Source organism: Strongyloides ratti, assembly GCF_001040885.1.
Source record: "Strongyloides ratti genome assembly S_ratti_ED321, chromosome : 1".
Taxonomy (NCBI): domain Eukaryota; kingdom Metazoa; phylum Nematoda; class Chromadorea; order Rhabditida; family Strongyloididae; genus Strongyloides; species Strongyloides ratti.
Genome location: NC_037307.1, coordinates 3,303,213 through 3,316,209, shown reverse-complemented (window position 1 = coordinate 3,316,209; position 12,997 = coordinate 3,303,213). Strand labels below are relative to the sequence as shown.

Sequence of the window (12,997 nt, the reverse complement as noted above, 5' to 3'; positions counted from 1 at the left end):
AGATATATTATGTTGTGTCATTAATTTTTTCAAATAATCAAAGACAAATGGGGAGAGTATAAGGGAAAAGATGTTTCAAGTGTCGTTATTATTATATTATTTAATATTGGGGTTAAAAATTATAATATGATATTAGTTATTTTTATTTATTACATTTGAAAATGATTATTAATAATTTTAAAAATCTTTTTCTATTAACCTTAAAAATTTATAGTTAATAATTAAAAAAAAAATTAATTTAAATATAGTATTTATAATTAAAAAAAAAAATTACCAAAAATGATGGGAAAAACTTTTTAATATTATGTACATGTGTAGAATGGCAAACATTATTTTTCTGTTATTTCTAACAATCAATATTATTAACGTAATCTTATGGTAAATAAAATTTTTTAAAAAAAAAAAAGTATATATATATAGTATATAACAAAAGTTTTTTCTTTTAATAATCTAACTTTTTTTAGTCTATAAAATTATTTTAAAAAAAATATTATATTTATAGCATATAACAGAAGTATTGTTATTTTTATATATTATAAGTAATAAAAATAATGTTAGAATATATTTTAGTTGATAATGAATATTCCTAACTTTTAATATACTAAAATAGATACAAAGTTGTTACTTACTATTATTAAAAAAGATACTTGAAATATAAGCTTATATTATTATTAAAATAATCTACATTATATTCTTACCTTTCTCATGTATCATTCATGTATTAATTATGTCAATTGATGATTTAACAGGCAAGTAGCAAGTTAAGTAAGATTTAATATATAATATAACTATAAAATTAAAATCATACCACCTCAAGTTTTAAGTTTTCTTTATGTATAACTTTAAATTATTTACCTAATCTTAACTCTTCCTTAACACTTTAACGAATGTTATATAACTAATAAATGAAAAGCCGTCTGAAGGTAAAAATAATAGATATTTAAAGAGGAGTTTAATAACAAGAAAGTGGTCAGTTGTTTTAGAATATGTAAATATTTTATCCACAAATTTATGATTAAATAATACAAATTAGAAAAATTTTTTTACAAATTACATTGTATTCTTTTTTTGAATTGATAAAATATACAACTTATAACCTGTAGATTGACAAATAAAAAAGTTGTTGTCTTTCTTTACAATATATAAAATTATTAAATAAAATAAGAAATAGAATAAAAATTATTTTACAATTAATTGTTGATGAATGTTATATTTATATCGAAAAAATGATTGAAAACAATTCACATGAATTTTACAAAATATAATATTACTTTTTCATATATTTTTTTTTCTATAAAATAATTTAACGCATGATCTAGATTTATGAAGTATAATTTAATATATTAATTAAAATATAATTTTAAAAATAATATTATGTTACATATAATAACTTTTAGAGGACACATTATTAATATTATTTATTATAAAAAAAAATAATTAGATATTTTTATGAGTTTTTTTTATACAGTTTTTATTATTTATATCCTAAATATTTTATTATTTTAAAAGTAATTTTAAAGTGTAATAATATTATGTGATATAATTCATTCTACAAAGTGCAATTAAATTAATTATTATACAATAATTTTTTTTGTTTTTTTTTTTAAAAGTAATATTAATTAATTTTTCAGTTGAAATTTTTGTAAAATATATATATATATTTTTTTTCTTTTGCATTTTATCAAATTTAACATATCAAATTTTTAACTTTTTCATTTCTCTATATATAGTTTGTTGTCTTAGCACATTCTCTTAGTCTATTACATAAAGATGACCTTATATTTATTTTGTCAAATCTATGTCTTCAGTATAAAATTGTTTAAAAGTGCTTTTTATCTTATCCGTATCTATGTAAAATTTAATTTATTTTATATTATATTTATTTATTTATATCTTACTATATTTATATTATTTGTTTAATACTTTATTTTTTTTATTTATATTATTTTTATGTACTTTTTTTTTTACTTGATAATAAAAGATAAATTTATAAAGAAATAGTATTTTTTGGTTACTACAAATAAATATATATTAGCTTATATATTGTTTAAAATTTATAAAATATATATATATATACATATCATTATATAACATAGAGAATAAATGATAAGATAGAGAAAATATAATGATTTTAAGTTATCATTTAAAATTAATTGGTTAGATATAGAAAAAAATTGCTTTATTTATAGGAAAATTATTTTCATAAATGGTATAATGTATTTTATTATTAATATATTTTATTTTAAAAGTATGTTAAAATTATATATTTATATATACAAACATGTAATTTTAACTAGTTGATCGTTCAATATATATGTGTAAATTATTTGTAGGTAAAATATATTATATTACAACTTTATCATTCCACATCACATGTTAAGCTTCTTTTTTCATACATACATTTTTGATCTTTTGAAGTGGAATTGAAGGTCTTATAAGAAAAACAATTATATTTTATAGTCTTATGTTATATTTTATTTTTATTCAAATTTACTTTTCATTTAAAAAAATAAAAAAAAAACTCTTTATTTTTTGAAGGGCTTAAAATAAGTAACATAAGAATATAATTATATTTTTATTTTTTAAGAAAAAAAAATAATATTATACATCTCAAAAATCATTTTTTAAAAAAAAAATAATTTTTTATTCATATGATTTTTAGATTTCAATTGTATTATAAATATACATTAACAATATATTAATATCTAATATTAAAATCATACTTTTTCTAATATTCAAACATACATTGGACCAGACAATTGTAATTTTCAAATTTAATTTTATTATTCCATGCAAATTCCAGCTTTAAATTCTCATGGAGACTCATCCAAACAAGGGTATGGAGAAATATTTATTGATAGAACAATAAAAGTCTCAAAAGATCTTAGTGCTGGTGCTGTGGCTGCTATTGTGGCAAAAACTATAATTGCTCCTGTTGAAAGAGTAAAATTAATACTTCAAGTTAGTTTAATTATATATAATATTATTATTATTATTATTATTATTATTAATATTTATAGCTTCAAACAGCACAAGTTACAATAAATAGTAATGAAAGATATAAAGGAATGTTTGATTGTTTCTTACGCTTACCAAAAGAACAAGGTTTTTTTTCATTTTGGAGAGGAAATATGGTTAATATTTATCGAGCAACATCTCAAGAATCTCTAGGTTTTGCTTTTAAAGATATCTTTCGACGATTTCTGGTGAATGAAAATATTACTGAGGCAAGTGTCTTAAAATTGACATGCCAAAATTTGGCAGCTGGTGGAGCTGCAGGAGTTGCAACATTTGCCATTATTTATCCATTAGATTTTGCTAGAACTAGACTTGCTATAGATATGGGTAGAAAAACAAATAGAGAATTTAAAGGAATGGTTGATTGTGTTAAAAAAATATTTAAAGTAGATGGAATACAAGGATTATATCGTGGTTTATCTCCAAGTTTAGCTTATATTTTTTTATATAGAGGATCTTATTACGGGTTTTTTGACTCAGGAAAAAGTTTATATGGAAAATCACAAGGAAAATTAAATAAATCATATAAATTTGAAAATATTAAATTACCTTTTATTGAAGCTTTCATATTAGGTCAGGTAGTAACATTTTCAGCTGGTATGATATCATATCCATTAGATACTATTAGAAGAAGAATGATGATGCAATCAGGAAAAATAGATAAAGTTTATAAAAATTCAATACACTGTGCAAAAGATATCTTATTAAATGAGGGTTTCAAAGCATTTTATAGTGGTGCAATGGTGAATGCTATAAGAGGAGTCGGTGCCGCATTGGTATTGGCAATGTATAACGAATTAGAAAAATATATGTAAAAAAAAGATTTTTTAATAAATTTAGATTTTATATATATATATATCTATTTATTTAATGTTATAACAAATATATACGAAGAGAATATGTACAATAATTTTATCTATATAATAATGTTATATATTAAAAAAAAATAATTTTCTTGAATATTCATGGATAAAAAATTTAACAATTTATAAAAAAAATTAACAATTTGATTATTATTCATAAAATGAAAGTGTTTCCTAAATTATTAATTTTTATAAGTTTTTTAATACAATTATTAAAAGGAATTAATCATAATAAATATGGGATTTGTGAAAATATTATACTTCCAAATACAGATTGTATAGAATATTGCAAAAATAATGAACTTCAGTACGCAATTTGTATAAGAAAAATGTATGATGATGTATGTTTATGTTTCAATGAACCTATACTTAATAAATTTCATAACAAATCTGTTTTATAAAAAGATTAAAAAGATGTATATGTAAATTTATTATGAATAAAATATAATACTAATGTTAAATTATATATTTCTACAATACCTGTCATATTATGATAAAAAAAAACCAATATGTTTCTACAAAACAAATACTAATTATTAAAATCATGTTAATTGTATAATATTTTTAAAGATTAAAGTAAATAAAGAAATAGATAATGATGAAAAATATAAATTAAAAAAAGATGCTATGGAATTAGTGTAACTTAACAATTTGTAAAAATTTATCTTTTGAATTTTGATTAAAAATTTTCGAAGTATTCAAAACCAGAAAATTAAAATTCATACTTTTATCCATTATATATCTTTTAAAAGATGGTGCATCATGAGTTTAAACAAAAAAATCCACTTGTTCTAAATATAATTTAAAAATTTTAATAATAACAGGTATTATATTTAAATTTAAAAAAAAATGTTCCGATAGATTAACTGTTAATAAATGTACATTTAAAAAGCAATATTTTTATGTTGTTATACATAACAATATTCGAAACATTATAAAAAAAGAGTTGTTAAAAATCAAGTCCGAAATTCATAAATTCTTTGACAAATTTAAAAATTTTTCAAAAATGAAGATATTCTTTTGAATATTTTTTCTTTTATATTAATTTTTATAGAGAAAGCCATTGGCTCTAATTCCATTACTCTACAACATGTTTTAGATGAGATATAAAATATCGAGAACAATGAATATTTTAGAAAAATTTCCGCCTTTTCTTATATCTTGCTTCAAACTTAAGATAAAATGAAGCAATTTTCTGTAATAGACTTCTAATCAGTTTTCATCTAGGGTCTACCTTTAAAATTTTTTTATATCTTTAATTCTTCATAAGATATAAAAAAATGATGACAAAGAATTAAGCGCGCAAAAATATCACTTATCATATCTCAAGATGGGTTGATTTTATAAAAAACTTTTCAACGTAAGCTATGCCTAAAAACTTATAAGAAGTTCAGCGCACCTAATTTTATGCTTCCACGATCTCATTTGCCTGAGTTATGAGCACGTTCTTGAAAAGGTTTTTCAAGCTATATTTCTTGTCATATCTCAAGTTTGAGACATCCTATGAAGATAAGACTAGGTTTAATCAACTTTTCGTAAAAAATTGGTCTAGAATCGTCTATTTAATTTCAAATAATTCCATTTTATCGCAAAAGGCGATTTTTTTCAAAAAATATTCCCCACTTTCGCCTCTAACTTCAAGTGACCATAACTTCTAAAGTTTTAATTCTAGCATAGCCTTGATTATATTAGAAATTCATCATTTTCTAAGGGCTATCGAATGAATATAATTATGTTTCCGGATTCCAAAAAAAAGTTTTTTTTTTAACACCAATGTCAAAGATCACGTCAGAAATTTAGAATTTAAATTACCCATTTATGAATCTTACTAAATTTTAAAGATATTGTTATGGAAATTACTTACGTTAAAATAACTTTTTGAGAGAAGATGATTGGTACCAGTTTCATTATTATATGTCAAGTTTCAGCTGAGATATTGCAAAGTCGAGAACAATGAATATTTTAGAAAATTTTCCGCCTTTTCTTATATCTCGCTTCATACCTAAGATAAATGAAAGCAGTTTTTTGCAATAGACTTCAAATCAGTTTTCATTTAGGGTCTACATTTAAAAATTTTTTATATCTCCAACCAGTTTTGAAATATAAAAAAATGATGACAAAGAGTTAAGCGCGCAAAAATACCAACTTTCATATCTCAAGATGGGTTGATATTCAGAAAATATTTTCAACGTAGACTATGCCTAAAAACTTATAAGAAGTCCAGCGCATCTACTTTCATGTTTCCACGATCTCATTTGCCTGAGTTATGAGCACGTTCTTGAAAAGGTTTTTCAAATTATATTTCTTGTCATATCTCAAGTTTGAGACATCCTATGAAGATAAGACTAGGTTTAATGAACTTTTCGTAAAAAATTGGTCTAGAATCGTCTATTTAATTTCAAATAATTCCATTTTATCGCAAAAGGCGATTTTTTTCAAAAAATATTCCCCACTTTCGCCTCTAACTTCAAGTGACCATAACTTCTAAAGTTTTAATTCTAGCATAGCCTTGATTTATTAGAAATTCATCATTTTTCAAGGGCTATCGAATGAATATAATTACGTTACCGGATTCCAAAAAAAAGTTTTTTTTAGTGCTAATGTCAAATATCAAGTCAGAAATTTATAAACTTTTTTTATATCTCGCTTTAAAACTAAGATAAAATGAAGAAATTTTCTGCAATAGATTTGAAATCAGTTTTCATTTAGGGTCTACATTTAAAAATTTTTTATATCTCCAACCAGTTTTGAAATATAAAAAAATGATGACAAAGAGTTAAGCGCGCAAAAATACCAACTTTCATATCTCAAGATGGGTTGATATTCAGAAAATATTTTTAACGTGGACTATGCCTAAAAACTTATAAGAAGTCCAGCGCATCTAATTTCATGCTTCTACGATCTTATTTTCCTTAGTTATAAACATGTTCTTGGAAACTTTTATCAAGCTACATTTCTCATCATATCTCAAGTTAGAGACGTCCTACAAGAATAAAACATGGTTTAATGAACTTGTCGTAAAAAATTGGTCTAGAATCGTCTTTTTAATTTTAAATAACTTCACTGAATCGCAAAAGGCGATTTTTTTCAAAAAATATTCCCCACTTTCGCCTCTAACTTCAAATGATCATAACTTCTAAAGTTTTAATCCTAGCATAGTCATGATTATATTAGAAATTCATTATTTTTCAAGGGCTATAAAATGAATACAGTCTTGTTTCTGGATTCCAAAAAAAAGTTTTTTTCATACTAAGTAAACCTTAAAACAATACTTTTTCAAAATTTTGATTTGAAAAAAATAGAAGCAAATGACCATTGACAAACAAACCGTTTTTTTAAAAAACATAAAATAACATATACTTAGATTTCATAATTCATATATAAAAAAAATGAATATTATAATTAAATAGCAAAAAATTATAAATTAATTGAGGATTTTTTTTATTAAAATACAATCAGACGTTTTATTTATAATATTCAAATTACCTTAGCTTCATATATGTTTTTTTTATAATGGTTTTATTAAAATTTTAGATTTATATAAAAAAAATACATTGATATCTAGAATTTTCATTATTATTAAAAAAGATGGACATAACAGTTATCATTGCTATCACTGTTTGCCTTGTTATTTTATTGTCTTTTTTTGCTATAATAATAGGATATTATTGTTATAAAAAAGCTGAAAAAGATAAAATTCGAAAAAAAAGAAATGTTAGCAAGAAGTCATCATCTTCAATATCAAGATCAAAGTCTGGTTCTAGATCTTCCTCATCACGTAGAAAATCGAGGTCTTCAAGTTCTAAGAAAAAATCGTCGTCTTCTAGAAATAAGCGATCTTCTTCTAGAAGTGGATCATCTCGTTCACGTGATAGAAAGTCATCATCTTCACCTTCTAGCAGTAAAAGTGATAACTCAAAATCAAATGTAAATTTTATCATTACAATATTTTTTAATACATTAAGTTTTAGTCTAAAAGTAGAAGTAGATCAAAGAGTAGAAGTAGATCTAAAAGTAAAAAATCCCAAAATAATAATAAAAGTATGCACAACCAAAGTCAGTCTAATACCAAAACACAAATTAATAATAATCTTCCTATTAAAGGTAATGATATTACAATTAACTCACCACCTCCACAAATTAATAAGGAAACAATAAATAATTCTACACCCTTGTTACTTAAGCAACAAAGTAGTAATCCTGAAAAAAGCATGAATGATTCATCACAAAATATTCAATCTAGTAAGCCAGTTGCTAATGTCCCTCTTGGAGTTATTGATCTTAGAACAAATCAAAAAAATACCAAAGAAGAAAATGTTTTAGGAAAGGCTTCGTCAAATGAATTAATTAAATGCCAAACCAATACTTCTTACATACCACCAACTACAGTTGATATAGCAAAACAAACTCCAGAAGTAAAAAATAACTCTAGTGTTGATGAAAAATCTAGAAATGATGAGAAAAAGTCAGGACATTTTGATGGTCAAATTGGAAGTTTATTGACATCAAATAATTTAACTTTAAATAATGTTAATATAGTTGTAAACTCTAACAATGAAGATGATTTTTGTGAAGTTATAAAAAAAGCTGTAAATGCGATACCAGATTCAAGTTTAAAATTATCTGAAATTCCCAATTTACCTCCATATAATAATAAGAAAAATAATTTTTAAATCATTAAAAAAATCAAATAATATTTGATAAAAAAAAGACACATATAATGTTTTTATAGTTATAAAAATTTACATTAGCTTTTTGTGACAGTCAGATTGAGTTTAAAATAAATATATTAAAAAAGTTTTATATTAAGATGAAAAGTTTTTATTTTAATTAAAATTAAATCAACTTTTTTTATTTATTGATTAAAAAGTAATTAATGAACAACTTTTTAATACAACTTTTGCTAGTTAATAAAATAAATATTAATAAAAAAAGTTTAAATAAATAAAAAAAATTGACATAATATTTATTAAAAATTACATCCATTTTAGATCATTTTGTTGTAACGAGTTATTGAATTTATCAATATAATAATTGTTATTATCTACTGTGCTAACATCACTCAATGATATAAAATATCTTCGCAAAACATCACTTTTTTTCCTTTCTTCACTATTTTTTTCAATATCAATTTTGTTTTCTTTTTCTTCATCATTCTGTTTTTCTTCTTCATCAAATAATGATAATTTGACATCAAAATTAAATGGAGTATTTAATGGTACCAAATAAAAATCAGATGAATAATTAATGTCATATGGTGTCGCTGGACTTGAATAATCTTTAAATGATGTTGGAGTTACTTGTAATGACAATTTAGGACTAACTTTTGATAATTTTCTTAATGATGATTTTTGTGATACTGACATTTCTTCCAATTTATCACTACATTCTTGTATTGGTGATAATCTCTCACTTTTGGTACCTTTTTTCACTTCAGGAATAACTAAATGTTTTGGTGGTGAATTTAAATGATTATTATTTCCTTGAGTAACAGAATTTTTATGTATTTCAATCATTTTATTTACATGTTCTTGATGCCAAACAAGAAGCTTGTAAATATTTTTATAAAAATTCGTTAAAAATATTTTACAACATATTATAATAACACTAGATATTATAATAAGTTTATCAGAAGTTGTAAATATAATTTCTTTGTTATGATAATTAAAAAAATCATAACCAAAATTAGTTTTAACAGCAATAATTATAATAATACTAAAAATTGCATATACATTATTAGTAAGCTAAGAATAAACTTTTCATAGATGTTGACTAACTGTAAATATACCTGTTCAAAAATAAAAAATTTCATTATTGTTGGATTTATTTTTTTATAAAATATCATATAAATACACCAACATTCTACAGAAATTAAAACTGTTTGAACAATAAAATTAAAAAAACAAAGGAAACACATTCCAATTAAAAATATAAAATTGGAAATTAATAATAAAATTGTTACATTTCTTAATGAATCCTAGAAAAATAAAAAGACACAAATTAAAATAAAAATATTTTTTAACTTACCTTTATACCAAGTTTCTCTTCACATAAATTAGAATATTTATGAGGACTAGAAGGTCTGTAATTTGCTCTTTCAAAATAATTTGATACAGGAGTCAAAATCATAATAAAATATAAAAACTTTAAAAGAAAAATTAAACAAATATAAAAATAAAACTAACATCATTAAATATTTCATATAAAAAAATTTATTTTAGTTCTATCGATAAAAATTATATATTTTATTATTTTTTAACTCAATGTATTTAATTTTCGAGACCTTAAATTTCAACATTTTTATATTTATCCCACAAATTATTTAAACTTTTATTTAAACATTTTTTGATTGCTAAATTTTTTTATTTCTTTTTTACTTTTAGACAAAACATTACTAATAAAATATTTTAAAAAGTTTATTTTTATGAAAAATAAAGTGATCTTGTTAATACAGTTATTTATTATTTTATTTTTTTTGTTAAATTGTTCAGAAAATAAATTTCAAGTAAGATGATATATATTTAATCGAAAATTGGTATTGAAAAATTTGACACAATTTTAGATTCTCTTATATTAAATTTATATAATTTGTTATTATATAGAAAAAAAATTGTAGAAACAGTTGAAATTACAAATTTAGTTCAAACTTTACATATAGAAAAATTTGAAATCATTTGCACGACTTATTTGTTTTAGTCTTGTCATGTTACTTCTTTATCAATTAATAAATTTTATAGTTTTAATCAATGTAATTTACCTTTCAAATAGTTCTACTTAAGGAGTGTTTTTATTATATGTAAAATGAATTTGTTATTATACATAAATTGTTTGTTAATTTAAAATTGATAGCTTGAATATTTTTGTTTGCATTACATATATGTGTAAATATATATATTTTATTTCTATTCTGTATATTATTATTATTAATACAAAATTATAATCTATACTATTGTAAAATTATAGTTTCGCACTTATAATTTTTAATAATAATAATAATAAAAAACCATGCATAAAAGGATAAATATTTCATTATTGGAGAAAGTTATGGAAATCGGTATAATAAGGAAGAAAATACTAGATCATATACCATCTTTTAATAGTATAAGTAATTTAGCCAAAACTTCCAAATATCTTGATTACTTAATTTATAATGAAAAAATTACAAGAAAAATGTTACAATATTTTGACAAACAAAAAATTGTCATAAAATTTGAAGGAGAAGTTTCAAAAAATATAAATAAATTAAAATTGGAAGATATTAATATTATTGAAGATAAAGAATTTTATGAAAGACTAGATAATGTTAAAGATTTTTTTGGAGAAGTTTTTATTTGCAAAAGTCTTATTCAAATTAACATTGAAAATTATGTTCAAAAATGTAGAGAAAAAGATAGAAAACATTTTATTAAATTATTTATTGATAAAATGTATTTAGATTGCATGGTTCGTAGAGAAGCTACAAATCTTAAATTGAGTGGAGATTTTCATAAAAATGAATATATGATTTTACATGTTTTGTGTTATATAAATCATAAAAATATAACATCTATTAGAATTCCAATATATTCATTTATATCTTCTATCAAAAATTATAATGGTTTAAAAAATAATATTTTTAAAGGATTTCCTAATCTTAATGAATTAATAATTTATGGTCATTCCACTGATATTGATTATATAAATGTTTTAAAAAACAAGAAAATTATAAAACATGTCTTAAAGGATTTATCAAGAAAAAAAAATCCAACTCTAATTTTACATTTTGCTAAAAGTAATTACAAAGTTTTTGATTATCTTCTTGTGATTTTAAAAATTGCAAAAAAATATAAAATCAATTTAAAATCTAATGGTGAAACAATTTTTCCTTTATTTAAATTGAAAGAAAACAAACCATGTTCATATACCAAATGTAATCACTTTCCAATGGAAGTAATAACAAGTTATTTTAACTTTGAAATTTATAATTCTGATCAACTTTTGGATATTATAGTCAATCTAAAGTGTTGCAGTAATCTTGAAAAATTAGAATTAAAAATTAATTATAATAATATTAAAGAAGGCTTAGATAAAATGATGAAATCAAATAGTTACATACTATCATTTGTACAATGTAAAAAATTAAGAAAAATTAAATTAGATTTTAATGGATATTGTGGTAAAGAAAATATTGAAGATCAATTATTTTGTCAAGATTTAGAATATCTTATTTCTATGATGCCAAAAACTATTGAAAAATTAGAATTAAATTATGCTTACAATTTAACTACAAAAACAACTAAAATATTAAATGAATATTTACCAAATATAAAACTTTTAATAATGAATAATGTATCATATAAGGACTTTGATTGTCTTAAAGAATTTACCAATTTACAAGGTTTAATATCAAATCAAAATCTTCCTATATTATTACCACGTAAATTAAAACTTCTTACCATTAAAAATAATAATACTATGGATGGTCAAAAAATTAAACATATTCAGATAGAATTTATAAAAATTTTTTCTGAAATATTTTCTAAACATCTTCAATATAACAAAGATTATTACATTTTTTTTGATGATATTAGACAATGGTATATGTATAAACATTTAATCCAAAATTATCTTTGTTAGTATAACTTTTATATCTAATATTTAAATTATTAATTATTTGTTAATTATAAAATAAAATAATTTTTTTAATAAATTGGTTATTTTTCTTTTAATATTTTATATTAAAAAAATTTTTAAATTATTTTTTTTTATTATATAACCATTGATCATTTAAAAGTGTAAGTATATTAAAATTAATCATCTTTTTCTTTCACAATTATTAATTGTTAAAAATGTATTTTAATGTTTACTTTGAAAAAAAATCATATAAAAATGACACTTTTTTATTTATAATATTAATTATTATTTTTATACTATAATAAAAATAAAGAAAAAAAAACTATTTAAATGTAAAATGAATGTTTTTCAATGTTTTATTAATTTTGTTTTTTTTTAAATAAAAACTTTTTAATATTAAAGTAATTAAACAAATATTTTAATAATTGTTTATTTGAGTTTGGTATTAAAAAGAAATTTTATGAAGCTATAATATATCATATTAATATGATAGTTAAAATTTA

The 12,997-nt window shown here is 20.8% G+C and overlaps 4 protein-coding genes across 4 annotated transcripts; 3 read left to right on the top strand and 1 right to left on the bottom strand.

The window, feature by feature from the left end:
• Positions 1-2,314: 2,314 nt before the first annotated feature.
• SRAE_1000107400 (ADP/ATP translocase 4) lies at positions 2,315-3,833 on the top strand (the record flags this gene model as incomplete). Its single annotated transcript, XM_024647983.1, has 4 exons — positions 2,315-2,333; positions 2,756-2,761; positions 2,804-2,961; positions 3,021-3,833. The coding sequence occupies 4 exons, from the start codon at positions 2,315-2,317 to the stop codon at positions 3,831-3,833; spliced, it is 996 nt and encodes a 331-aa protein (XP_024502007.1).
• A 3,636-nt stretch (positions 3,834-7,469) lies between these two features.
• Positions 7,470-8,554, top strand: SRAE_1000107300 (Hypothetical protein; the record flags this gene model as incomplete). The annotated part of the gene is made up of 2 exons (XM_024647982.1): positions 7,470-7,808; positions 7,853-8,554. The coding sequence occupies 2 exons, from the start codon at positions 7,470-7,472 to the stop codon at positions 8,552-8,554; spliced, it is 1,041 nt and encodes a 346-aa protein (XP_024502006.1).
• A 303-nt stretch (positions 8,555-8,857) lies between these two features.
• Positions 8,858-10,010, bottom strand: SRAE_1000107200 (Hypothetical protein; the record flags this gene model as incomplete). Its single annotated transcript, XM_024647981.1, has 3 exons — positions 8,858-9,625; positions 9,670-9,858; positions 9,909-10,010. 3 exons carry the CDS (start codon positions 10,008-10,010, stop codon positions 8,858-8,860), a joined length of 1,059 nt encoding a protein of 352 aa, XP_024502005.1.
• Positions 10,011-10,886: 876 nt separating this feature from the next.
• SRAE_1000107100 (Hypothetical protein) lies at positions 10,887-12,497 on the top strand (the record flags this gene model as incomplete). The annotated part of the gene is made up of 1 exon (XM_024647980.1): positions 10,887-12,497. The coding sequence occupies one exon, from the start codon at positions 10,887-10,889 to the stop codon at positions 12,495-12,497; it is 1,611 nt and encodes a 536-aa protein (XP_024502004.1).
• Positions 12,498-12,997: the final 500 nt, after the last annotated feature.